The following is a 26600-nucleotide window of genomic DNA, read 5'->3' on the forward strand; positions in this document are numbered from 1 at the left end:
CAAGCCTTAATTTCAATCCAAGCCTTAATTTCAATCTAACAAATAAAATACATATGTGTATCGTGAATGATGATAAAAGGAGGTAAATCACGCGATAACATAACGGTGACAAATCTGTGATAAAGTGGGCGTGAAGCGATTCCATTTGGAATAAAGAATTCTTCGAATACTTGACGCATTAATTACCCAAATAGGATGTCTTTTCCCAAAATACTTGCTTTATCTTCTGCAAAGGACTTACCTGTATAACTTGAACGTAAAATTATTTTATCTTTGTCGATACGCGAACCATCTAATTATTTAAGTATAAAAACATATCAGTTTTGTCAGGATAGTATAAACATCATGACTAGTTAATTAGAAGCACGTATACTGTTTACTTATTCATCGTTACAGCATTGTTACAGTACTGTACATATGTTTGCATATTCAGATGTCTAATTTCTACTTCTGTATCTTCGTATTTTGCCGATGACTAATCGCGATGATTGTACGATGCGTGGACATATATTATTTTTCTGTCCTCTACCAACTCCATACTTTTGTTAAATACACGTATGTTATATGTTTTCTTTTAGAATGGAACCTTAGACAAAATAATTTCGCTATCCAACATAGACAAGAAGAATGGAATAGCTTACTCACTGAGAAAATTTATTTATTGTTAAAATTAATAACTTGTAGCAGGGAAGCATTCATAAAATCTATATCAATTTTGGACAATACTATATTCTTCGCTTTGCTTTGGAGATAATATTCAATATAAATAATTCCTCAAAAAAATTAATTTTCTATTTGTTTTCAAGTTCAACTAGCAATAAGGAATCAGCTATATTTATTATGGTGCAGGGCTATTGAAATGCATCGTACGAATCTGAAGCACGAGCGTAGTGGATGCGCGAAACTGGATGCGCGATGGTTACCGTAATGGTGCGCGATGCGCGAGGCAGACGTAGCGGTTGTTCGAACAGTAGTCAAGTATAGTTGTCGTTGATACATTGGGACGCGGATAGTTTGTTGTTGACGTGGTTTGTTTCTGTAACGCCTACGGTTGTGCAAATGAAAACGCGTAATGCCAGTAGCCGGCATTAGGATAGTGATAGATACGTAGATCGGTCTCTCGATAGGAGGAACAACAGATGAATTATCGTAACCGTACGCTGTAACCGAATCGAACAAAATGTGGAGTCCGACGCACGTTCAAGTGACAGGTAAGTGCATACGAACCTGGAAGCAAATTCTTTGACGTAGCGGATAAGAAGGTTATTTGTGCGGCAGGTGGTTCGTATCGAAACAGATGTACCGTAAACCAATTACCGCTTACACGTAGGCTAGGTTACGTAGGTATCCTTCGTCGAATGTAGGCAATCGAAACCTTGCAATCTCGTTAATACGTTCCAGAAATTTATTTACCGGGACTCTACTAGGTGTTTCTCGTGCTGTCATCTACCAATGTATATCTTTATAGTCAACGACGCATGTCTTACTCAAGCGACCTCAATTGTCACGGTATTTTTAAATGGTTAATGCGGATCATGTTGCGACGGTGTAATTTTTCTTGACCAACGTGTGCTATCGCAAACGTTGGCAAAAGCGAATGTCGAAGAAAATTTTCATCGCATTCGAGTGCAGCGTCGCGTAACGCGATAGACAGATTGGGAAGAGACGGTGAAAACTCGAATACTTTAAAAACACGAACGCTGCTCCAATCGAAAAGATAGTAATCTTACATGTGCACTTGCATGGTTTATCACATATATGCACGAACTTGCGCATTCTAGTTCCTTGGTGGATGTAAATATTTTCACTCTAGACTTTAGACGGACGTCTCGTATGAAAATCGTCTACCACGATTTTGCGACGTCTCCGAATCGTGCCAAATTAAGGACGATGTACATATTTAAACCGCGCGCGGCTATCCATGGCTTAAATATACAATGAGTCAACTTCTGAAAACTGGTCGGCTTATTTTGTTTCTTAAAATTCGGCAAATTAGCACGATAAATGCACGTCGATACAACTAATTCGATAAAATATCATTACTGATATTAGACTATATTTTCGACGTGATTTCGTTTGAACATTTAATGAGATTGTTTCTCCTACCAATTTTAACGTATAGAGCATTTATATGCGAGTTGACAAGCATTTAATACTTTCGTTTCGATGCAAAATAGGTAGAGTGTGAAAGCATATGTAGGAGCAGCTGATGATGTTCCCCCTTCTTATTCGTATATTCGAGTCCTCTTTCCAGGATCGTAGTTATGTCCTTAAGTGCCCTTTAGTTTTCTATCCTGACTCCTCATTTTCCTTTATCTAACGTAAGCGACATTTTAAGTTATATTTTCTACTTTATCACGACAGATAATCGCAACTTCTAAAAAATAATTAATGAAGAGCTTTATCTCTTTCATTTACAAAGATAGAAAGATATTTCCAACGGTCAATTTAAGGATTTGCCCTATGTCGTGTGGTGAATCATTGCGGAATTTTTTACTCATAGAAAAAAGAAGTATACCAGCTTAATTAGCTGTGATCTCGAACCGTTAAGAATGTTTCTTTCCGAGTAAACGGTATTTGGCTGCAGCTGTAACGAACGCTTCGCTTCGTCTAATCGAGTCGTGGAAGCATGCAGCGAGAGAGTTGATTTTCCCATCCAATTGGCTTTGTTCGGCGAGAAATCGAGGAAAACGATACATTTTATGCGATTGTAGAAAGAATTCTAGTCATCGAGTGCATTTCATGCATCGTTGTCTCGTGACTAGGGTACAAAGCCAATATTATTATAGCAGGATCGAAGCTGAAATTCTCTCTAAACGTTAATATTTATTTTTGTAAACCATTGCCAGAGTACACCATTATTTAAAATATACAATTATACTGTGAATGTTTATACACTTGCGGGAAATTTAAAATTGTACAAATGCACAGAGAGCGTGATATGCAAAAGTACATAAAATATGTAAAGCAAAGCGTTTGCATTAATTAGCAGTTTAGTACAGTGCGTAATAACTACGAAAACGGAATCTATGTATAAAAATTCTATACGGAATTTCAATGTAGAAACAAATCCCTAATAGATCGTAATTTAATAAGTTGATATAATATTAAAAAAAAAAAAAAAAACTGAAGCAATAGAATCTGTATAGAAAGTTATTTTTATTCCTAACGCTAGCGGCGCCAAACTTTAAAATATGAACTTTACTTTAGACGTTTCATGTATTTTTATCTTCATCTATAATTTATATCTATGTTTACGTAGAAACAAATTTTTATATAGCTCCCTTTTACTTGCTATCTCACTTAGCTGTTTCTGCTTACGTACGTACATTAAAATATAGAATTGCATAAAAATTCGAAATTTCCACACGATGCACACAACCAAAAGGAGAAGATATATCAAACGTAAGTTTACGTGCCAGCGTTACGATATACGTATTGAGCGTAGAATTTATTTCTGACGTTATACATATCCTCCATAAAAAGAAGTACGTAGCGCGGGATAGTCAAAAATAGCAGAATAGCAATGCGATAAAAGCAAGATTTCGCGGTAAGAATGCAATAGAATAATGGAACAATAGGGAAGCGATACGTTCACGCTTTTACCGTGATAGGAAGCTATGTTGTGCTCGTCAGTCATGATGCGTTTTTACAAAATGCATATTATCTCAGATATTCTAACGATGGCTCGCTCTGTACTCTGGCCAGATGCCATTTCGTTTTATCGCGCATAATAAAATATACGGCTGATTTATCCATAGCTACGCCTCTTTCTCTTTATCGTATTTTTGAGTACAAAAATATTTCCACGGACAAAAGGCTGTGAAATTTTAGCATTTAGTACGTTTGTTCGAACAGCTGAAACATAATAGGACTTTGTGTCATCAAGGAATAAATCATTCTTTACTTTTTCCTTTTTTCTAGATTTTAACAAAATGTTTTCTTTGTTTGCAGTTCAAAGAGCGAAGAACTTATTAACCAAAGGAAAACACAGTGAGTATCCTGATTGATCGTTACGACAACAATGGTACAAACTTCAGATATATCGAGTGGCTGTTGCACAAATTGAACGAATATTAGTAGTGAAATGTTATAATACAAGTTATGTCGTGAACTTTGAATTATTTTCTTTTTTTTTTTTCTTAAGCATTTGAATTTTCTTATTTTAGCTGTACAATATCTGTATACAGACAAAATGCACATAACTAGAGTAGAGTATACTCGTATAGATATACAGCGTGTAACTATTGTACAATATTCGTATAGGTGAAGGGTATATGAATATTTTCAATAGCGTTTTCAATTTTTGAGGAGAGATTGCAGGTTTTTAGAAGGTTGTAAATACATAAAGCAAGCGAATATATTTGGTTGCACGATTACAGTTTCTATACTCGAAGGCAAGTAAGGAGGAAGTCCCGGTAATCTGAGATTTCCTGAGTTAAGAGGTTAAGATTATCGAGCCTTTGTACGTTGCTTTATACATATGTTGTACAGCTTAAACGGTTTTGCATGGTTCGCGAAATTCGATTCGAATATAGCACAGTGACGAAACACCGGTAAAATTTCGTCTTGCATTGTTTTGAAACTAGACACGCTTCAATAAAAAAAAGGTACTGACATCAACGAATTGTTACGTTTCCCTGCGCAATCTGACATATATGACGTAAAAAAACGGCTAAAACGACTACAATTTCAAAGGCATTTAATATTAGGTCATTTCACGAGTAATGTCACGTTCGACGTATTGCGACAAATTAAATATAAATAAAAGAACGATTAGTGCCGTCTGGACAGGAGAAGAGAATATCGCGAATGTAATTTATACGGTCAATAAGTAGACAATAAACGTGGCCTGTGCGACATTTTTAATATTCGTCGCGCGGCTTGTTAATCCTAACCTTGCGGTTAACCGTCTCCACCCACGTTAAATGCTTCGATCTGACAACGCAGAGACCAACGATTGTTTCGTGACGATCGCACTTGGCAAGGAAAAATACCAAACGTCTGTGAAGGAGAAAGCGTCGAAGGATGTGGAATGGCACGAAGAATGCGAGCTACTCATACCGGAACAAGGGAACACCGCAGAGATTATCCTTACGGCCCTTCATCGCAACTTCTTGGGTGTCGACGAATTCCTCGGCACTATCAGCATACCTCTCTCCAGTTTCGATGTTTACGAGAGACCAAAGAATAGATGGTACGTTGTTTGGTATTACATAATTATTTTCCATCATTGCATTTTTGATTTATTTATGTTACGGAATAAATGAAACGCTGAGAACGTTGATAAAGTTACATGAGAATTAAAAAGCAAGATTTTGTCTGAAAAGTTTCTAATTATATGCAGGTACACTCTTGGGAGTAAACCAGGCAAGGAAAATACGAAAGAGAGAGGAGAACTTGAAGTGAAGATAGGTTTCATCGTGAAAGCTGGTAGTTTGACCGATTTGAGCCACAAGGAACGTCACAAAAGTTCCCTTGGACAATTATCCACGGCTGCTCATTCGATCGGTGGAAGTTTACTCAGTATAGGCAGCTTCGAGAAGCGTAAAGGTTTAAAAAAATTAGCCAAATCGATCGGGAATCGAGTGAAAGGAAAGAGCAAGCATAATTTGGATAAAGGAGATGACCTGAACGAAAAAGACGAACGCAAGTTCCGCACTACGAGACAAGAACCTGGAGAAGCTGACCCTGGTGTTATTAGCGAGGACGAGGACGAATTTACGGTAACTATGAATCTATCGATTTGTTGTTATTTATATTTGTTGTATAATAATTCACAGTTACAACTGTATATTTCAGTTTGACGATTTGTCTCACAAAAGCTCGGCATCGTCTTTAAATGCTCCGGTTGTCGCCAACAGTAACAGTGTAGCTTCGATCGCTTCGAGTAACTCCTCCAGTAACAATTTCGAGGCACATCATGTACCACCAGCGCCAACGAACGCAGCACCCAACAAACCACCACGATTCTCCATGAGCGCTTCCACTACCTCCTTATCCAAAGTGGACAATATCAAAGAAGATGAATGGGGTTTGAAGCTTTATGGCAAACAAGTTAATAATAATGTTAAAAGGTGAATAAAATTGTTCTTACCGTGTGAAATCTCAATCTGAATGGAAACGATTGTATTAATACCCGTTGATATATTTAGATGGGATAGCAAAGCAAGTCCAAAAATTGTGATAGATGAACCAAAGGATGAATATCGCGAATCATCACCCATAAATTCACCTTCTTCGACTTTGAAACGTCAAGAACTTCCAGAGATTCCAAGCCCTGCACCGCGTGAGGTACTACTAACAAAGAACAAACTTGAAGATAAGTTTGCATCGACTAAAGAAAAGAATGTAAAAGAAGAGAAACTCAAAGAGAAGAAAGAAGATAAATACAGTTGTTGGAGTCCTAAAGATGAAAAGCAATCGAGGAAAGACAAGAAGAAAGAGAAAGAGAATAAATTTAAAGACTTTAATGACGATAATAATTTATCCGGGGAGAGAATTATCATCGGAGGTGAAGACGCGATTAAAACTACAGCGTCGGTAAAGAGCCACTTACCGCATGAAATTCTCTCACAATTTGAAGGGAAATCGAGAGAGGTAAATACGCTGTGGTATTACCATTACTATTATTATAGTAAATCGCCAGTTTTTAAATTATAAAAAAGAGATTAGAATAATATGCTAATAATAATAAATTTTTTCAATACAGGATCTCATCGAATTGACGCTACAGCTGCAGGCGGAAGTAACAGATAAGAAGAAACGTCTAAACGACTTGGAAGATTATATAGATGCGCTACTACTACGAGTAATTGAATGCTCGCCACGCTTACTGCAAAACCCATATCAATCACAGAGACGTTTGTCATCACCTGGTCATCAGTAGATAATAAAATAATTTTCCGTTCTGGTATTTTCAAGTGTTGATGTTGAGATTAATTATGTGTTCGAAATAATTGGTGATAATTGCATACTGCTCGTTCAACCTATTTCGACCATTTCATACATTTAACTGCAGCTACTTTGTAGTTCGCGGGCTTTAATTTATTTTCAACTAACATTTATAATTTTTAATTTGCACGTACTTCGCAATGACATCGCTTCTTAAAATGTATAAACATTTGTTGAATTTTTAATGTTTTCTTATCGTTTCAACAAAAAATGTTTTATTAAAGTTTATATATATTATATATATTTACACATATGTATAGCATGTTTTAAAGCGCGGCGAAAAAGAGCGGTGTTTGTGCCAACCGTTGTAAAATGAGAAAGAAAAATAACAAATACCCCTAGTCTTCCCAACAAAAATGATTGATCCAAAAATGTTATTTCCGTCCAAAGTAAGATCCCAACAAGTATGATTAAAATATTTGTATTTTTGAATATTTACAAGAGTATTTCTTCGTACAATATGTATCATATTTTCACAAATATATTTAAAATAAACATTAAACTATTTCACAATCTAATTACTCGTGTTAAGTTATTTCTAATCTACACGTATATATACATATGTATGTACAATCAAATAACCTTGAATTACGTAACATTTCTCAAAAGTACAATAATTGCATTATATACTAATAGTACAATAATAGTATGTACTATAATAAACATACAGATAGTATAGTTACATAGTCGAATGAATATTTGTACGTGGTCGATGTTTACAGATTGGATAGTCGTTATTTATTCTAACGTACCCGTAGAGCGCCAAATAACGTGGTCGTTTGGTATTGAGATGTCCGTAGTACGATAGTCCGTTTGCTTATGTTTTCATTGGGGTTTCTCTAGTAATTTATTTGTAAAAGTTAATATCCATTTAACGACTAACGATGAGGAACGATATAAATGATGACAATTCAACTAATTTAAACACAGTATCCGGTAAGTTTCAGCAGTTTTGTTAATATTTGCCTTTTGACATGGACCATGTGAGGTTAGATTTCTCGAAATACGATCGTTTCAAGGGGCACATTGAGACATTGCAGAATTTTAAAGAAATTCCTTCTAATGTTCACACTGTATGCACACCAGTTCTATAGCTTATGAATGATTAGAAATATTTTAGTTGTAACAATGATGCTGTTTGGAATAATTAAATTATGAATATTTTGCTGCCCTTATATATGTACCATGTGATCGAAAAATATAATTTATTTTCACATATAGGTTAAATGAAAAGTCTTTCAACTTTTAAGTTTGAGTAGAGTGAAGAAGTAAGAAGTTTAACAACTGCAAAATATAATTTATAGATTCATCCATGGAAACATGTACAGCAGGTCCCTTAGTCCTATATTCCACCGCACAAGCATGGGCAGCTCAGTTTCATCGCAGCCTTATGCCTGCCAGGATATCTGACGAATCATCCGACGAAGAAGATCTTTCACAGTACCAATTTGAAGATGACTTGGAGTATCTTAGGTCATTGGACCCAAAGGAATGGAAAGATCAAGACCATTATGCGGTGTTAGGCTTGAAAAAGCTTAGACACAAAGCAACCGAAGATATTATAAAAAGGGCTTGTACGTAAAGAAAGTTCAAAGTATACTCTGTAAAGGAATGTAGGTGTTATATCGTTCACTGTCGTGCCTAATACAATGATTAACCCGGTTGAGGAGTATTTGATGTGTGAATTACAGATAAGCAGAAAATTCTCAAACATCATCCTGATAAGCGGAAGGCAATGGGCGAGGAAATCCGGCCAGATGACGATTATTTCACCTGCATAACAAGGGCCTGGGAAATCTTGGGAAATCCTATGAAGCGGCGGAGTTATGACAGCGTGGACCCGTATTTTAGTGACGACTTGCCGGATGAAAAAGACTGTAAAAATAACTTTTACATGCTAATGGGTAAAGCGTTCAAAGACAATGCTAGATGGTCTACAAAGAAGCCGGTACCGCGCCTGGGTGGATCAGATACACCTAGGGATAAAGTAGAAAAATTTTATTCGTTTTGGTATGACTTTGATTCGTGGCGCGAATATTCTTATTTAGATGAGGAAGACAAAGAAAGCGGCCAAGAGTAAGTATACCACGATTAAATTTTTTCTGTATTTCTTTGCCTTCTAACATATTTATAATCTGATGTAATTATTTTCCTAGTCGAGATATGCGCAAGTGGATCGAGAAAAAGAACAAAGCAACACGAGCGAAACGGAAGAAGGAGGAAATGACACGTATACGTACGTTGGTCGATATGGCTTACAATATAGATCCCAGAATAAAGAAGTTCCAGCAAGAAGATAAGGATAAAAAAACAGCAGCAAAAAAAGCAAAACAGAAAGCTGCAAAAGAGAGACAGCAAGAAGAAGAGAGAATAGCGAGAGACGCGGCAGAAAAGGAAAGATTAGAAAGAGAAAAACGGGAGATTGAAGAAAAAGCAAAATTAGATGCGCTTAAACAAGAAAGAGAAGCACAGAAGAAGGCGCTTCGTAAGGAAAGAAAGGCATTGAGAGATTTTTGTAAAGCCAATAATTACTTTGCTCAAGATTTAGAGGAAATTATTAGACACATGGAAAGTGTTGAAAAAATTTGTGAACTTTTTAAATTGGTTCAATTAGAGGAGGCAATGAAAAAATTACAGAGTGACGGTAGAACTGCTTTTCTAAGTATCATGGAAGAAACTGAGAAGAAAATAGAAGCAGAACGTAGAGCCGGTGTTATCTCTAGTGATATGCGAAATACACCGGAAAAGCAAGTAAAATCTTACACCGCTCCATGGAGTGAAAATGATTTACAGCTTCTTATAAAAGCTGTAAATTTGTTCCCAGCAGGAACGAATCAACGTTGGGAAGTAGTAGCAAATTTTATCAATCAACATAGTACTTCCTCCACTGGTGTTACACGCGATGCAAAGGAAGTTCTTGCGAAGGCTAAAGATTTGCAATCGACTGATTTCAGTAAATCTAGTTTAAAGGAGCAAGCAAATAAGAAAGCTTACGATAATTTTATTGCCGAAAAGAAAACTAAGGAATCGGTTGAGGACCGAATGCCAGCTGTTACTGAACGTCTGGATCATCCTGTTTCTAACGGTGTTAGTTCCGAACAAAAAGATTCTAAGAAAGAGGCACAGCCTTGGACTCCAGCGGAACAAAAACTGCTGGAACAAGCGTTGAAGACTTACCCTACAAGTGTGCCTGATAGATGGGATCAGATAGCAGCATGTATTCCAACTAGGACGAAAAAAGAATGCATGAGGAGGTATAAGGTACGTTTCGAAAAAGATATATTTGCAAATTTATTGTTTTTCTATATTTCTAAATTTCTATATTTCGATTTTTTGCAGGAGCTGGTCGAACTCGTCAAAGCGAAAAAGGCGGCACAAGTCATGAAATAATATTAGTCTGTCTTTAACATGAAAATTGTTTTTAACTTATTAAATTACAAACAAATTCATAATTGAGTTTGGAAGAAGAATGAATGTTAGCTTTTACCGAACGTCGGCTGTTGTATATACTTGTGCCTTGGTTTAATTTGTACATGCACAGTTTGTAATGGTTCTAGGAATTTTCTGCTACTTATACGCAAGAAAGCAATTACTGCACCTAGTGACTACATTAATCGCAATTGTTAACTGCATGAAAAATCGTGGTCCCAAGGTTCGAATTGACGCTCCCGAAAATTAACCTCTTTTTATATAACAATTCTTCTGCAATCGTGCGATCGAAATGTCTTGTAAGTAATGTAAAATATGATACTAGAAAGCAATCGTCGTTTAGGTCGAAGCATACATACTTTATAAATAAAGACGATCGATATTTCGAAAACGCGTGTTTCCTCGATCTCCATTCGAACACAGAACTAGAACATGAGATGTTTGAAATTCTTATATTTTTAATTTGACACATTTTTTGACAACATTAACAACAACAATTGTTTGTGTTAGTTCCTTTCTATGCAGCGAATACTGTCCATGCAGTTCCTTCGTCGTTCTCGCCAGTCTCGTTTACACAATGTCGGAACCACATGCACGTATTTAGCATTCGAATGCGTCTGCGCTCAACATTTCGCTTTACCCAAAACCGGTTTAAAATCTCAGTTAATTATCTTGGAAATCACATTGGACGAAAGGGTCGATTTGTTTCGAGTAAACGAAGCAAAGTATCGAGCGTAGAGGTTCATCGTAGATAAATCTTCGCGTGTTTGAAGAATAGAGAAAAAAAATATGAATACCGTAAAGCGTAAGCCTAATGGCTAAGTGAGTTTCGGATTCTTAACTTGCTTGGTTACGTGCCTTTCGACACTTTCTTCGAAAGAAATGTAAACGCAGAGTGACCGATGATTCTTTACGATCACGGAGACGCTTGTTTCTTCATTTTTACTCATTCATATGACAAATAAGTTGCGTTGTCTAGCTTCTCGCAAACGCAAGTGTCGCATTTCTTTTCCTATAAGTGTCACTGGTGCAAAAAGAAACTTGGATTCCCGTTTCGAGTTGCACCATGTATTTTTTTTCTCCCCTTTCCCTTTTTTCTTTTTCTCTTTTTTTTCTTTTTTCGAAGACACGGACAGTTTTGTAGCGTGCGATAAAAATCAACATGTGTTTCAAAACTATGCTCCGCCTTTGCTTGTAATTTGTATGGTTTTGTTCCGACAGTGAAATGGAAAATCATTTTTTTTTTTTAACGATGTCTTTGTTCATCGTGCGCTACAAATCATCGAGGACTGTTTACGGAAATAGGTGTAAAAGAGGAACGTTTCTTGACACGAGTAGGAAGCGGAAGAGGAGCCAAAATGGGAAAAAAAAACGGCAGTATTATCGTGTGCGTGTCTGTTGGTTGTGCATCTTAAGGTTCTTGGGTCTTAACTCTGTAAAATTCCTACTGGACTAACGAGAGTCACAAATGCGCAAGTATTAGTTCCTACCCGTTTCTTTTTTTCATTTTTTCAACGAGATACATAGGTTGCCAGATCTGGCATAGGAGCATGTTTCCTCGACTTGAACGTTTGCGAATAGAGCTTCGGAAAATGTAAAAGTTACGATCCTATCGGTTCTATCATCGGCACATACAAATAATACCGTTACAGAAGATATACTTATGAACTAAGCAACAAAGAGAAATGATCGAATCGAAGATGGTTAAATTTAGCTAGATAGAAGTAGTCACATAAATTTACATGATGTATTTCATTAAATTTTACCTTATTTTTGGTACTGTGAACTCTATCATCGCATTAGTCGTTAAACCACAATTAATCGTATTGTACATATTATTAGTGTATCGCAATGTAACTGTATTATTCGTATAACCGGTTACTGATAGCTCGTAGATCGTCACCTGATTTACAGAATTCCGAATGTTTGCTTCTCAAGATCGTTATTTCTAATAATAATAATCGTTAAATAAGAAAAGCAAGTGAAATTAAGTAGTAATAGGGAATCGATCTGAGAATCGAATGACGTTTGGCGCAATCGAAACATCTAGACACGTTTTCGATATAACTAGCATTGAAAGATTCCACTTAACCGATATAAATTTGAATAAAATTTATAAATCTGAGTTTTGAAGCGTTAAATTTTGAAAATTAAAACAGAGAACTTTGCAAGTTGACATTTAAAGAATGTTGTTACATAACGAATGTAGACAAACAAAACGAGGGAGAAATCACGTCATCCTTCGTTATTGAACATCGATGATCGAAGCGTCTTTGTCAACGTGCGTCGAGTGTGTTTCCTAAAAACTGATGATAAGTTTACGCGAGCATCGTTCGTTACCGTGCCGATATAAGAACGTTTAGTAAAAATAAACGGTGCAAGTAGCGTGTGTGAGTGCCAAAGCTGTGCCACGAGATCGGTAGCACGGGTAAGAACGCGTCGAAGTGCAAGATTCAATTTTTTGGAAAGCTCGATCGATTGTTTATTTTATCTTGGGTTTTTTCTGAATTTCAGTTATTCGATTTTTCGGTTTATACTAACGAGCTAGGACAGTAAAATACGATTCTAATTACAACCGTTCGATACACGGTTCGTTACACAGATTGGATTTTTCAACAACGAAACGATCGTAAGTAAGTATTTACTTAGGTGTTGGATGACGAGTGATCGTACTTGCGTCGTTAGAAACGCGAATCTTGCGCGTCGATCGTTTTATCCGATCGCTGACCGTTTCGATCATAAAAGATGGTCAATACCGGTTGTGTATGGTGCATGTAAAGTGTTTAGTAGTGGCACGATGAACGAGTAAGTTGGGTTCACTGGGCCGCAAAGGCTAGCGAGACCGAAGAGGAAGGCATTAAAAGGACTGGTTTCCCGCGAGTTTCGCGTCGCTTGCCTCTCGTTCAGTATATAGTGTATAGTATATACATACGTCATACGCTTCAATGATCGTCAGTCTCGTAACATAGAAAACGTTGGTCTTCCTAAACGCGTCTATCAAACACTTAAGCGACAACGGGTTATCGCGCGCCGCTATTAATCCGACATTACGATTTAAAGGTAAGAATTTTTTTTCTTCTACGCATATATTCTACGGATCGGTGTAAACGCCACTTTACAACAGTATAAAAAGATCGCTATAGACAAATACATAATTGTTAAAAAGACGCTGGAAAAAACGAATACGAAAGGTCGACTATATATAACGCGAGTAGCATCCTTAGGACGATTAGTAATATCGTGCGCGACTCATCGTGGTAGATGTCGCTTCGTACGAATATTCGAGATCTTCGATATCCGTTTTTACCGTCTGTTCGATTTTTCTCGATCGGATACACACGGAAATTGCTCTCTTTTATCCCCTCGCTCGAAATTACCGATTCGACTAAGCCGCGCGCGTTATTACACCGACTTGTCTCGGCTCCTCACACACACCACGTACCTATATTATCGTACTCCTAAGAAAATGTCCAAAGACGTGTCCTTCGGTTTGTTTGTTTGTTTGCTTGTTTCATTTTAAATATCGTTTTAGTTTTCTTTGGTTCCCTTGTCGACGAAGGGCTCGCGTCAGCCGCGGCTCTTCGAAGGTATTCTTATGTCTTACTCGAATGCGTACATGAATATACAATACCATTTACTATACATATACGTAAAAAGATCGGCCGTAAATATCGACATCTAATAAACGAACGTAAACGAACGAAAAATATAAGAAGAAACGAGATGGTCTCCGTTTTTCGAATCGGACGAGCGGAAAAGAAACGCAACACGGAGAAATGTAAAGCGCGATAAAGTGGGTAACGCGTTTGCGACGAGTCAAAGGTAGAACGCTTAGAATCGAAATGGTGTCGAGAGGAGTTCCAGAGAACGTGGTTCTGAGAAATATCATCGATGAAGATTATTGTCGAAGTCATTTCAAGGTACACGAGAGATTGAACAACGTTGATCGTTTCGGGCTTCCTCGATAATTCCGATACGTTCTCGACAACCACATCCGCCACGCTTTTCTACTTTAACCTTCTCGAGGATGCGTTCAAACGAAAAACGGTGGATTCTGATCGTACTTTTGTCTTCGATTAAAAATCCGTGACATCGCACGATCTACGTACCAAGCGTTCACGATGAAGTATTCCAAGTTGTATCACGATCGTTTTCGAATCAAGTTCTCGCGTCGACTCCCGGATCGGACGTACCCGGGCGACGGTCACGCGTCGGTGAACACTTTTGCTACGTTATGGCGTTTTCATAAACAAGTTACACGCACAGTCGATCCGAAATATTGATCGGAAATTGCTCGGCGCGTATAGGATTTTCGATGCGCAAAATGGCGTAATTAGTCGGTGGAATATCCGCAGAACCACGTGTCTATTGGATGTCTTCCACTTTCTTTCCTTTCCCTTTTTGTTTTGTTTACTCGGTTCTAGAGGTCGCGGTTTTCAACGTGTAACTAACATACACGTGCTTTAATCCGTGTAGCTTCTAATACATGGCCGCACACGTATTGAAATATCTTATTTCGCGCGATTATTAACGAAGCACATATTCAAATACATCGATGTCAGCGGTTTAGAGTTTCTTATATCAAAATACGATTACTCGATTATACTTTGCGAACCGAAAATGCTCGTTATTGTAACCAGTAACCTAGAAAACCGTATGCCCGTTTCGCGAATTAATTGCGCAAATGTAATCAAACGTATTATCATACGCATCGATGCTCGAATGAAATAAAATACGACTGTACGTCGAGAGTTACTCGGATCAAAACACGGATATAATAATTACACGTGGGATGCAGACCCAATCTCTTTACTCGGTACCCAATCTTTCCTCCGATCGAATCCGATAATCTCCACGCTCGTCGTCCAAGCGCCTGCCCCTGGCTTCGGATGTCGCGTTTTCGCGAGGAACGCGAGCACACGAAATTTGCCGATAATCGCTTGGCCAACTATCGGACGAAAGATCGACGATCACGCGACACGTCATTACACGACTTTGTGCGTGTAAGGGAACGACTGCCACTCTTCACCGATTCGTTACTCGACCATATCATATACCTAATTAATACGTAAACTATAGCCAATTATGCATACTCCGATAGATCTGCAGAGGCAGCTGTATAATTAGTGGAAACAAAAAACGTTAAATAATCGAGAGGCTCGTGTGACAGAAACGATCCTTATTAATAATTTAAATTTTTTAAATAATAACGCGTTCCAATGGTCGCACGCGTTGCTCCTAACGTTATGGGATTGGTATCCTAAAAAAAAAACGACTCGCGTGTTGATTTATCGCCGAATGAAAATGAACCGGTTCTGTGGAAGAAAGTTTTGCTACGAGGCTCGTAACTTGGCGATTCGATTACACGCGCTTCGGTTTGTCCGTTCGGGCAGGCCCTCCCTAGCACGCGCACACGCGTCAGTGTGTAGATACGCGTGTGCGTTTACGATGATATACGCGCGCGGCTGGAAATTTCGTTGGGACGTAATTCGTAAAAATTGGGAATTTTAGAGGAGAGGAGCACAGGCTGGAATTGTACGCAAGAATAGTAGACGATACGCGTGAGTTATGGACATTTGGAGATCTGAACGATCGGGGACAGGGGGATGAGAAGATTACGCGGACGCGAGACGTGACAGCGAGCTGCGAAAACGAAACTCGAGTCTAGCTGCTGCGTTCGAGTCGCGTGCTATCGTAAGTAGAAATATCGGCATCGGTGCGTAAGTGTAAATAGAAGCATCGTTCGATCGTCCGGCGATCGTTCGGCCGTTGCCTGGGGATCGCGCCGTATTTAAAGCAATTTAAAGTTGTTCTTTACGGATCGTGCGCGTACACCGGTTCACCCTCCGACGTACAAACGAATATCGCGGCAGTCGCGTTTATCGGCCATTCATCCTCGCGCATCAATTATTATACCCGCAACGTATATGTACAAGTACGTACGAATAATAATGGTAGTAATAATAGTAATAATAATAATAGTAATAATAATAATAATAATAATAATAATAATAGTAATAATAATAATAGCAATAATAATAACAATGACTTTATGTGTATGTACGTGTTTAATGTTTTAACGTGTATGCGTGTGCGTGTGTATGCGTGTGATGTGGCGTGTGCGTGAATGTGTGTGTGCGTGTGTAAAATATATATAACGATATATATGTATGCGTATATACATATATCGTTACAATACCGTAGCATACACACTCGCAACATGTTTTCGTAATTCGCGGTAATAGTACTTTGTCTAAGTTGATAAAAGTCTTCTCTGGTCCGAAAGAAGTTACAGATACTTAGGCACTTGTTATCTCATCTAGTAATCCATCGTACGAAGAGCAATAATGAGTTCAATTATATCCTAAACAACGGTAATCGAAGGAATAAGTGTTTTACGATAAGAACGAGAGCAATAAGGATTTTAATCGTTCGCGTCTCGCTTCGCGCCAGTTCTTTTCTCATCTGTTTCCGCGCCGTCTCGTTTTACCAACGAAGCTCGAAACGCGACACGCTCGCTCGAATCGAGAGGATCGCGCGCTATTCATCGCCAACATCGTCTTCGCTAACGTTCCCAATTGTTCGATTCGCGATCGTGTCGGAAGCCTGGCTATCTCGATGGAAGCGTTCGTTGCCTCCATCCTTCGAGCGTTCTCGCCGCTTTTCGCAGCGTTCCAGCCCCCATGCTTTTCCTATCGACGCGCGATCGGTCGTTGCTCTCGTTGCTTTATTGCTTGCGTCGGCCGATCCTCTTTCGACCGCGTCGGAAGCCTTCTTGCCACACTTTTTTTACCACAGTCACCCGCTACGTCTCTTGACCCGCTTCACGCCGCAAATCCTACAACGGCAGAAACGTGGAACCCTCGTTTCCGCGGCAAAAGCTGCCAAACGAATCGAGGAGATTCGTCGTCTCTGCGACGAACGTATCGATCGACGAAAGGTGGTTCACCGTTTCGTTTCGCTCCTCGTTCCGCTTCTCGTTCCACTTCCAATTCCACCACCTACAGAGGCTTCGAACTGCCTCGTATTTTCGGCGAAACGATAGACGATACCTAGGATGAGAGTGGTTCTCGTTCGACTAGATGAACGAGTTGGGAACACGATCTACGGGATGGTCGTCGCGTCGCTAAGACGGCGGCGGTTGTTGCTGTTGCGTCGACTGGTCGGAAGTGGCGCCCGTTGGCCCTCTGCCTTGATAGTACGATCGATACTGTCGCGGGCCGGACGGTTGTTGCTCCTGCAGCGGCTGGTACCCGATGCCTGTCGCCTGTTGGCTCTGCTGGATCGGCTGATAGGCCGGCGTCCATTGCTGGTCTGCGCCCTGTTGCAGCTGATACGACAGCGGTTGTCCACGACGCTCTTGCAGAAGAAGCTGATGCGCCGCCCGGTCCATCTCCTCGCGCGTCATGTCCAGTGCTTCCTGCATCTCTCGCGACGTGTATCTGACAAAGTCCGGGTCGCAGTATTTGCCTAGCCCTTGCTCCACGAGAACCTACGGATAACGAAAGATCTCGTAGCGTCGATTGACGTGTAATCGCCTCGAGTAACGTCGCGAAGATTATTTGAGTCATACGATTCTTCGTGTTTTTCCTTATCGCGGTTGAAAAACGCCATTACGCCGATGGCCAACAACCAACGTACCAAGTATACGGCGAGTTTGATCGTTCTTACGAAAAGTCGAGGATCGAAGCTTTGGCGACTCAAATAATTTTACGTTACTACTGTAACTGGAGTAACGCTTACCCGGCCAACCAAGCTTTCCGCGCTTCCGATGACCTCGAAGTTCGGCTTCCGATCGGCAGGACTGCCGGGTAAGCTGTGGGACAGGCGCTCTGCGCCGATGCTTCCGTTACTCTCACCGGCCCAGGAAACTGACGAACGAGGACAGTCGTCAAGGAATTAAGCTCGCCGCGGTACGCTCTGCCTCTACGATCTCAACAGCGATTCGTGCCATACCGAGCAGTTGCGTGGTTAGTCGCGACAAGCGAATCACATCGCAAACGGTTACACGTTCAAACTGTTTGGCAGAACGCATGCTCCGAGCGAGAATCTCGTCGTGCGATACACGCGCCATACAACGACCGCGTGTATCTTCGTGTCTGTGTGTTGCAGCGTCGCTGGTGTATCTCTGGTGCATCGTTGGTGTATCGTTGGTGCATGGACGGTGCATCGTTGGTGCATGGTTGGTGCATCGTTGGTGTGCAATGATCGGGTAAGGAAGAAAATGCAAACTGTTTGGGTGCAAGTCGGAAACGCGCGTGCGTGCGAGCAGAGGATTACGACCACGTTTCTTTTAACAATTAAATCCGATGGCTGTCGCTGAAGAGCCATATTAGACCAACATCGATACGTTCACACCTATGGTCCCGCTATGGTGGTCTCTAACGCAGCAACTAACGCAGCAACTAACACGACAACGTTCGGTTGTTCACGCGTCCGGATGCTACGTTCGTTCGAATAGACAAGTTTGAAAAAGCGAGGATGGATCTCGTGCAACGAGAGATCCACCAACATTTTCCAGCAACTTTTGCTTATCTTCCTCGAACATCCATCGACGCGTACGCGTACGAACGGCATGCGATTGTCGCCTGATCAACGAGACAGTTCATGCTGCTACGAAGCAATGCGGAGGAGTATCGATGCCGTGCTATCGTCGTTAACCCTTTCGCGCTTACTTTAACGATCCGTCTAGCGACTAACTGCACGAAATACAACGCGTAAACGCGTTTACATCCGATTCTCAGAGAAACATTTCCATCGTGCATAGTAAAGAGAAAACGATTTTTCGCGAGATGGAGAGAAATTTGGTGTGAAAGGGTTAAGCGGATGCACGTCCGATACACGCACAACGAATACGTCGATGCTGATCCGACGTCGTTCATGCATTAACGTAGGTAAAAATGGCAAATGACAAGCACGTTGGCGCCGATCGGAAGCAAAACTCGACAGAGCCGGAGTTTTCTTCCGGATCGAGCGGAAGGCAGCCGGGAAGCTAGCGTATGAGTTTGGAAGGCGGGCAGACAGATGGGAGCCTTGGCGATAGGCGTGTGGATCGCGTGTATTAGTCGAGGATTAGTCACCTCTGCCGTGGTAAGAGGCCCGATGCGATAGACAGGAGACGCAGACGCGGTCGTGTCGCGAGTCGACGTCGGCGAGGAAGCCGGCGACAGCGATCGCCTGGGTCTGGGCGAGCTTGAGGCCGTTGGCGACGCTACGCGCGAATCCGGTACTCGCGGACGTTGTCGAGCTGCTCGACTGTCCACCACCACCGCCGCCGCTGGTCTCGCGTTTCCGGAAACTGGACGGCGCCGATTTAGCGACCGGCGGATCGCGTCGACCCCGAACACGGCACCGAGACGCTACCGTCAACTCCTGCCTCAGCGACCCTCCGCGAAGTTCTCCGACCTTCTCCGAGTTGCTCCAACTAGACCCTCCGGAACCACCGGATCCTCCTGAATCTCCCGAACCTCCCGAACCTCCTGAACCTCCTGAACCTCCTGAATCTCCCGAACCTTCTGAACCTCCTGACCCGCCGGACTCGCTATACTCGCTCGTCGCCGACGAATCTCCGTCCTCGCGATCTATGGCTGTCGTGTGTTCGGACGACACCGTGTTTTTTTTATTATTCCCGCGAACTCTCGATCCCATCGACTCTGAATTTCTACAGGGTTCAAGCGCGTTGTAACGCAACGATCGCCACGATTTCTCGGCCGTTTCTCCTAATTTTACGAGACGATATTTTATATCAATAAACGTACGTGTACGATTGCTCAGATCCGTCTAATAAGTCAAAATCCATCTCTCGTTTCGAATCGGCTGAGAAGCTAGTCTTCATGTTTTTAATACGCAAAGCGCTAGCGAGATACCACGGCAAACTCTTGAAACTCCTTTAACTTTCTTCAGATTTCTCATCCGTTCACAACTCTGACTGCAACTCACGAAACGTAAATCTACCGACTTGCTTCTCTTTACAACTACCTTGGTCTTATGAGAAACGCCTGAACAATCGTGGCGACTATAACCACTAACACCCTGTTGTACACCATCGTAGTATCATCGTAGTTTCAATCGATCGATGGGAGACGAGATCACTTTTTCATAGAGAAAATAGAGAGAGATAGACAGGAAGGAAGAGAGAGAGAGAGAAGAGAAAGAGAGAAGAGAGAGACAGAGAGACAGAGAGAATGAGAGTGTAAATCGTACCGTGATTACTCCAGACGGCACAATCGACGCAGCAGCCTCTAGTCGCGTAAGACCGTGTCCCGTTGGAGGATGAACCGAGGCTCGGGCTGGTCGTAGCGGTGGACGTGTTCGTGTACGTGGCGATCGACGTCGTTGCACTGGCGGACTTGCCGGATGAGATTTGCACGGAGTGCAGGGTGCCGGTGCTCGGATCAATGGACGGGGGTGGGTTCCTTCGGGGTGGTGGCGTCGGTGGCGTCAGCTGCCGCTCGATTCCGTCCTGAAGACTGCTTCGAGCAGCCGCGACGAGGTCGACGCGCGTTGGACGCACCGCGCGACACGGGCAACACCAAAGAACGGGCAAAAACCACTCTCTTAGTTAGTTACTGGCTTTCGACGTGTCGGCGAACCCTTGTCGCCGCGTCCTCGAGAACCCTTTCATCCAGGCACTCGACGATATCGCAGAGTAGGCGAAATTATTGCACCGTGACGTGTATATATATATATGTATATATATATGTATACACACATATACATTAATATATAGAGAGAAAATATTGTCGATCAGGCGCGAGAACATGCAGTTGGTTGAGCAACGTAACGAAAAGAAAACCGAGCTATCGAGAGAGTCGATCTCTTCGGTACCTGGGCTAACCTGGCCGATCCCTTGTCGATTCTCGGATCCATCGGCGCGCGTGGTCAGACGCCTTACTCGGACACGGTGGAACAAACTCGGCGATAATCGTCGAGGTCCGGTGGTTAGTGGTTACGCATGCAAGCGCGCAAGCGAAAAATGCTATTCGATCAAGTAAAAGCAAACTATCGACTCCCATAACCCTAACGTCTCTTACCATATTCGCTATTCGGATGAAGGTAATTACCGCTACCTGGACCGCTGAAACGTATAATTCACCGATCACTAGGACGATCATGCCGTTTCTTTTCTTCCCAGTTTTCTCTACTTTCGACACGACGCGATTTCTCATGCGGCCCATAAACCAGAAACTCTAACCGCCGATCATTTAGCAACCGATCGCGCGTTCATCGACCATAATCGGCGCCAATCAGGCGCGTTTCTAACGATTCTTATCTACTTACTCGAATACTTTGTAAGGTGTGTGATGATAGGATTGCTGCTGGACGGGATTTCCGAACACGGCCAATGGTCTCAGTGGTATGTTCTCCTCGATACCCGTGAGCTTAGGATCCATTCCCATTTGGTTCATCGCACTGTCGCTCAAACCGCTAAATCACGTTTCGTATGATTTTTAATCGTCGCTTCGACATTCCGTCGCTCTCGTTTATCGTTCGTCACGCATATCGTCCTTTACGTATATCGATACTAACCCTGCTACGTTTGGCACAACTTGGTGAGATCTCGCGGTAATCTGATTCGGCGGGTCGTGTCCGCTTCCTCTCTGAAGCGACGAGTACGGCAGGAAGTCTATGGAGTTTGTCGGGGAAGCCTGCGGATCCAAACGAACCACATTTTAGCGTATCTTCCGTTTCTGCGCCTCTTCTCTCTCCAATTTTTGTAATTCTTTCGACGGAGGAGATTGTGGAAATTGCGCTTTACGTACATATATTTTACTTTTACAACTTGTACAGTCCTCTGGATATTTACCTTAGTCGTGGAGTTCACTTTGAGCGACCTGGCTCGGTTAAAATTATGATGTCCCTTCCTCATACTCGACCAAACGCTGCCGAACAACGAGTGGTTCCTCTGTAAAGCGACAAAGAGTCACGTTAGTTCGTGTTCGCGTTCGAGAAAACGAGATTTACTATCGCGTTTGCGAGCATCGATACCCTGTGCATAGGTTCCGGATTGTCGTCGAGCAGTTCTTCCAAATTTCCGGAAATGGCTCTCTTCAGTTCGGGCCCGGCTTCGTGCAACGTTCTCAGACCAGCCTTTAACGAAACGATAAGGCGATTAGGCTACGATGCCGAACTGACACTGACGTTTATTCTTCTTTTTCAAACGTACAACGTAGAAATTGTACGTTCGCATTTTCGTCGTTACTTTTCGACAATCGTACGTCGCCTAGAGAATATACGTTTGCCATAAATATTACCTGAAGCGTGACGGTGTTGTGACTCTCCTTATTACCGTCCTTCAATTCTTGCTCCTTGCGCTTCTTGAATCTTCTGAAGTAATCCTGGATCAGGAAGGTGGCGTAGAATTTGCCCACGGTCACTTCGTCGTCGCCTAGAAGATTCGCGATCGATCAACTGATTCTCGACGATACACAGTGGCTAACTAAACTAAAGAGCAGAAAATACCTCCGGGTGGCGGCACCACCTGATCCAGAAGCTTCGGGCTGGTCCTCTTCCAAATTTTCTTGATCACGGCTCTCAATTCGGCGTTAGCGTCGTCGATGTTTCCCTCGGTTTTAATTCGCAACGACGTCCTCACCACGGCGAACAGAGTCGCGTTAAACAGCACCGTACCGTCGCTGTTCAACGGCATATTCATCGAAACCAGCCTCTGAAGAATTCGTTAAGAAAAAGTTTCGTGTAGAAGGACGAAACGATTTAACGCCAGACGATATCGAGACACTAACTTTACACGCGACGCGATGAGGGCAGAGTTTACCGAAACCCAAGGGCGGAGATATCTTTCTGAGGAGAGTGACCACGTCCAGGTGCTTGATACGACCTTTCGCGTCGGGATCGTACTCGGACCACAAACGAATAAACTCGTCCAAATGGTGAGGACCCAGGATCGACCAATCCCTCGTCAGGTAATCGAAATTGTCCATAATTACGGCGACGAATAGATTGATGATCTGCGAAACAACGTTGCTCGTCAATGTCGAAACGAAAAGAAGCACGAGCGACCTGAGATTTTTGCGCGATACCGTAAAACGTTGGAGGTTACTTACGAGGAACGAGCATAAAACGTAGAAAGATATAAAGTAGGGAAATGCAATGTCGGATCCACAACCATTGTGATTATTCACTTCGTCGCTGTTTGGGTCGCATTTCACTTTACCGGGCTGCGCCGAACAGTCCAACATGATGTCTTGCCAAGCTTCGCCTGCATCGTGTAAACGTCGATTTAACGCAACGTCGAAACGTTTAACTCTTAACGCAAGTTTGTTTCTCAAATACCATCGATGTGCGATGTTATAAATATTGTAATCAAAATTATATTACTTCTGAGATGAATAAAGATCGTTTTTTAATGACTCTAATACTATTATTTACACGTTATTGTAGCATTTAAAATCTGATACTTAGAAACTTGCAAGTCGATGAGACTCAAGTACGATGAGAATAAGTTGGAGCTGCCGGTCGATATTCGCAATTAAAAATCGCAGCGTTAAGGGTTAACAGACTTGTAATTATCCGATTGGAAGTTTCGACGAACACGTACCCGTAGCCGATCGAAACAGGACCAGCACCGCTTGAGGGAACGACTGGAAATTGTTGTTCCGGTCTATCGACGTATCGTCGTCGATCGCGATTTTTCCAAATACCTGAAAAAACGTACGAACTCTTTCTCTCTAAACGTACGCTGCATTTTCGCCGCTAATCATTCGGGATACGACGGTATACGTCGCCGATTTCGCTAGACTCGATATACGGTGATTGGTGAAAATATTGTAACGCGTACCACGGCGGATTTTCACACGTATCGTAGAAACGATGATCGCGATAGAAAGTTTCTATAAATTTCGGATTACTTTCGCGATATACGTAAAGCGTATTTACGAGTCTTGGAAATTGGCGCGCTATTCCGAGTAATTGCTTTCACCTGGTCGTGTCTTACCTGCATACCTATCACGGCGTAAATGAAAAATAACATTATAATTAGCAGAGCTACGTATGGCAGAGCTTGGAAAGATTTGATGAACGTCCAGAGAAGCGTTCTGATGCCTTCGCCTCTGCTCAGCAATTTCACTAGCCGCATCACTCGAAACAGCCGGAAGAAGTTGATGGAAATGATAGTGGAGCCAGGCTGAAAGTATAAGATTTTAACGTTGACCGTTTAACCGTCTGATCGGATAAAACTCGGATACTCAGTGCGAGCAGATTTGTTGCCGAACAACGTACATTGACCTCGGAGTAAACGATGTCGATGAAACTTCCAAGAACGATTATGAAGTCGAAAACGTTCCAAGCGTCGCCAAAGTAGTTCTGTAATTAATCGGTTCGCGTTAATCGTACGATTTGTCCGATTGGAGAGCGTCGGAACATCCATTATAATCGCGTTGTTTGTTTCGTTTGACTTTCTACCTTAAATCGAAAGGCCGCCAACTTAAAGATAAACTCCAGGGCAAAGACCGCGGTGAAGATCATGTTAAGAACGTCTAACGCTTCTGTGTAGATTTCCGGTTGTCGATAAAACTTCATCGCTAAGGTCACCGTGTTAATCATGATCAGAGTGAAAATGGTGTACTCGAACGGCTGAGATGTGACGAACCACCACACTTTGTACTGTATTCGATGCTTCGGTATGTATCGTCGCACTGGTTTCGCCTTTAACGCGAACTCGATGCAATTCCGCTATGCAATCACGTGAAAAGTTTCTACATGTATACGACACGTACACGAGATGTACACTCCCTCCCGTTCATAAGTATGCGTTAGGACACCCGATGGTCTCGTGCATCCGATTGATCCGAAAGTACCAGCGTGGCACTGCTTTTAACTTAACTTTAACTTTTAACTTAAACCGCTTTTGCATCGATCGCAGATAAATAACGGATCGATTAAGAGTGTCGTTCTACGTCGTTGTATGTAAATCCCTGGAAATGTTCCAAGATTGTCGGATAGAGACGACACTGGAAACATAGGCCGTGTACGTAGGTGCGAATCGATGAAATTTTGATCGCAACGTGAAACGTACGGGCCCTGTGTAATGGAAACGAGAGAAAAAGTGTCCTGATATTTATGAACGGTGGTGTATACGAGATGTAGGTATACGAGATATCGTGGTTGATAGCCGGTTGGTATTCGGCAAACTTACCTGATTCTTATCGAGCTCGCAGTTTTTGTACTCTTGCTCACCCTCGTTCTGGAAAGTGACAATAACGAAACCAACGAAGATGTTCACCATGAAGAATGCTATGATAATGATGTAAATGATGTAGTACGCGGCCACTATCGGCCGAAAATTATGAATTGGTCCATGATCCTCCTTGTTAGAGTCGATCGACACGTCTAGTAATCTGTTGGGAGAGAAAATGCTAAGCGGTGTGCACCGTGGCTGGTGGCATCGAGCTTGTTCGTTTATCTTTTCTTTCCGTATACCGCTGTTAGCAATGGCGCAACGGACGATTCGATATTGCGAAAATAAAGAAAAATAACCTGTGTGTTCCGCTGGAAATACACTGGTTTCGTCGATTTTGAAATTCGAAAAGGAGCGGAAGGAAGAAAGAGAGGAAAGTATAGAAGAAGTAGTGGTGCGGGTGAACGCGGTAGACGACGCTTGGTTACTTACGACGGCCAGCCTTCGAACGTGGACACGGTGAAAAGCGTAAGCATCGCTTTGGCAACGTCGTCGAAATGGAAACGTTGCTGAACCCAACTTCTCTCCTTCATCACCGGCTTATTGATATCGCCGTTGTCGTATTCCAGGTACGTACCCCTGAAATTATCAACGCCACCGCCAATGTTATTCGTTGTGCCTGTTTCGCTTGACCGATCCGATTTGCGGGAATCGTCGATGTCGCCGTTACTGCGAACGATAAATCGCGGACAAAAGGAAAACCTTCGTTTTACCTCGATGTACGTAGCGACGACACTGAACGATATCCCACGTTTGGGGCTTGTGTTTGTTTGCGAGATAACTTACTGGCATTCGTCCTTCGTCATTTTCGATGCATCGGAACAATAGAAAAATTTGCCCTATACAACATAAAAATTCCATTAATGCGAAGCAGATCGCTGTCAATTAGAGGCTTCGCGCAACCTTTTACAAAACTGTCGAACGTATCGATACTCTTGATATACTTTTACTCGTACGTTCTTTTATCATTTTCAACGCGTTTCCAATGTATCTATGATCGTCACGGAGATCGTGGAAAATC

General features: G+C 41.9%; 3 protein-coding genes across 20 annotated transcripts in view; 2 read left to right on the forward strand and 1 right to left on the reverse strand.

The window, feature by feature from the left end:
• The first annotated feature begins 902 nt into the window (after positions 1-902).
• Positions 903-7472, forward strand: LOC126918756 (rab11 family-interacting protein 2). The gene is made up of 7 exons (XM_050727135.1): positions 903-1211; positions 3955-3993; positions 4951-5197; positions 5348-5726; positions 5803-6077; positions 6156-6600; positions 6713-7472. Exons 1-7 carry the CDS (start codon positions 1181-1183, stop codon positions 6887-6889), a joined length of 1593 nt encoding a protein of 530 aa, XP_050583092.1. The 5' UTR covers positions 903-1180; the 3' UTR covers positions 6890-7472.
• A 236-nt stretch (positions 7473-7708) lies between these two features.
• LOC126918748 (dnaJ homolog subfamily C member 2) lies at positions 7709-10774 on the forward strand. 2 transcript variants are annotated; one of them, XM_050727094.1, is made up of 5 exons: positions 7709-7890; positions 8259-8528; positions 8646-9030; positions 9111-10215; positions 10294-10774. In XM_050727094.1, exons 1-5 carry the CDS (start codon positions 7839-7841, stop codon positions 10342-10344), a joined length of 1863 nt encoding a protein of 620 aa, XP_050583051.1. In that variant the 5' UTR covers positions 7709-7838; the 3' UTR covers positions 10345-10774. The 2 variants fall into 2 exon arrangements, with proteins under 2 accessions (XP_050583051.1, XP_050583052.1); XM_050727095.1 differs by lacking the exon at positions 7709-7890 and having other exon boundaries at positions 8386-8567.
• A 772-nt stretch (positions 10775-11546) lies between these two features.
• The window catches only part of LOC126918727 (muscle calcium channel subunit alpha-1), a 59057-nt gene continuing 44003 nt past the window's right edge, over positions 11547-26600 (reverse strand). For 5 of the 17 annotated variants that reach the window (XM_050727008.1, XM_050727006.1, XM_050727005.1 and 2 more), the window contains 19 exons: positions 26366-26418; positions 26012-26158; positions 25538-25739; positions 24805-25074; positions 24622-24705; positions 24338-24526; positions 23942-24044; positions 23448-23602; positions 23127-23351; positions 22846-23050; positions 22638-22771; positions 22372-22473; positions 22190-22288; positions 21913-22031; positions 21664-21810; positions 20587-20855; positions 19464-19970; positions 18127-18254; positions 11547-17875 (listed from right to left, as the gene is read on the reverse strand). In XM_050727008.1, coding sequence (XP_050582965.1) covers positions 17510-17875; positions 18127-18254; positions 19464-19970; positions 20587-20855; positions 21664-21810; positions 21913-22031; positions 22190-22288; positions 22372-22473; positions 22638-22771; positions 22846-23050; positions 23127-23351; positions 23448-23602; positions 23942-24044; positions 24338-24526; positions 24622-24705; positions 24805-25074; positions 25538-25739; positions 26012-26158; positions 26366-26418 — 3504 coding nt within the window. In that variant the 3' untranslated portion in view covers positions 11547-17509. Of the gene's footprint in view, positions 17876-18126; positions 18255-19463; positions 19971-20586; positions 20856-21416; positions 21461-21663; positions 21811-21912; positions 22032-22189; positions 22289-22371; positions 22474-22637; positions 22772-22845; positions 23051-23126; positions 23352-23447; positions 23603-23941; positions 24045-24337; positions 24527-24621; positions 24706-24804; positions 25075-25537; positions 25740-26011; positions 26159-26365; positions 26419-26600 lie in introns of those variants that run through there. The other 12 variants (XM_050727017.1, XM_050727007.1, XM_050727002.1 and 9 more) reach the window with 9 other exon arrangements.

This window comes from Bombus affinis, chromosome 7 (assembly GCF_024516045.1).
Source record: "Bombus affinis isolate iyBomAffi1 chromosome 7, iyBomAffi1.2, whole genome shotgun sequence".
In the NCBI taxonomy this organism is placed as follows: domain Eukaryota; kingdom Metazoa; phylum Arthropoda; class Insecta; order Hymenoptera; family Apidae; genus Bombus; species Bombus affinis.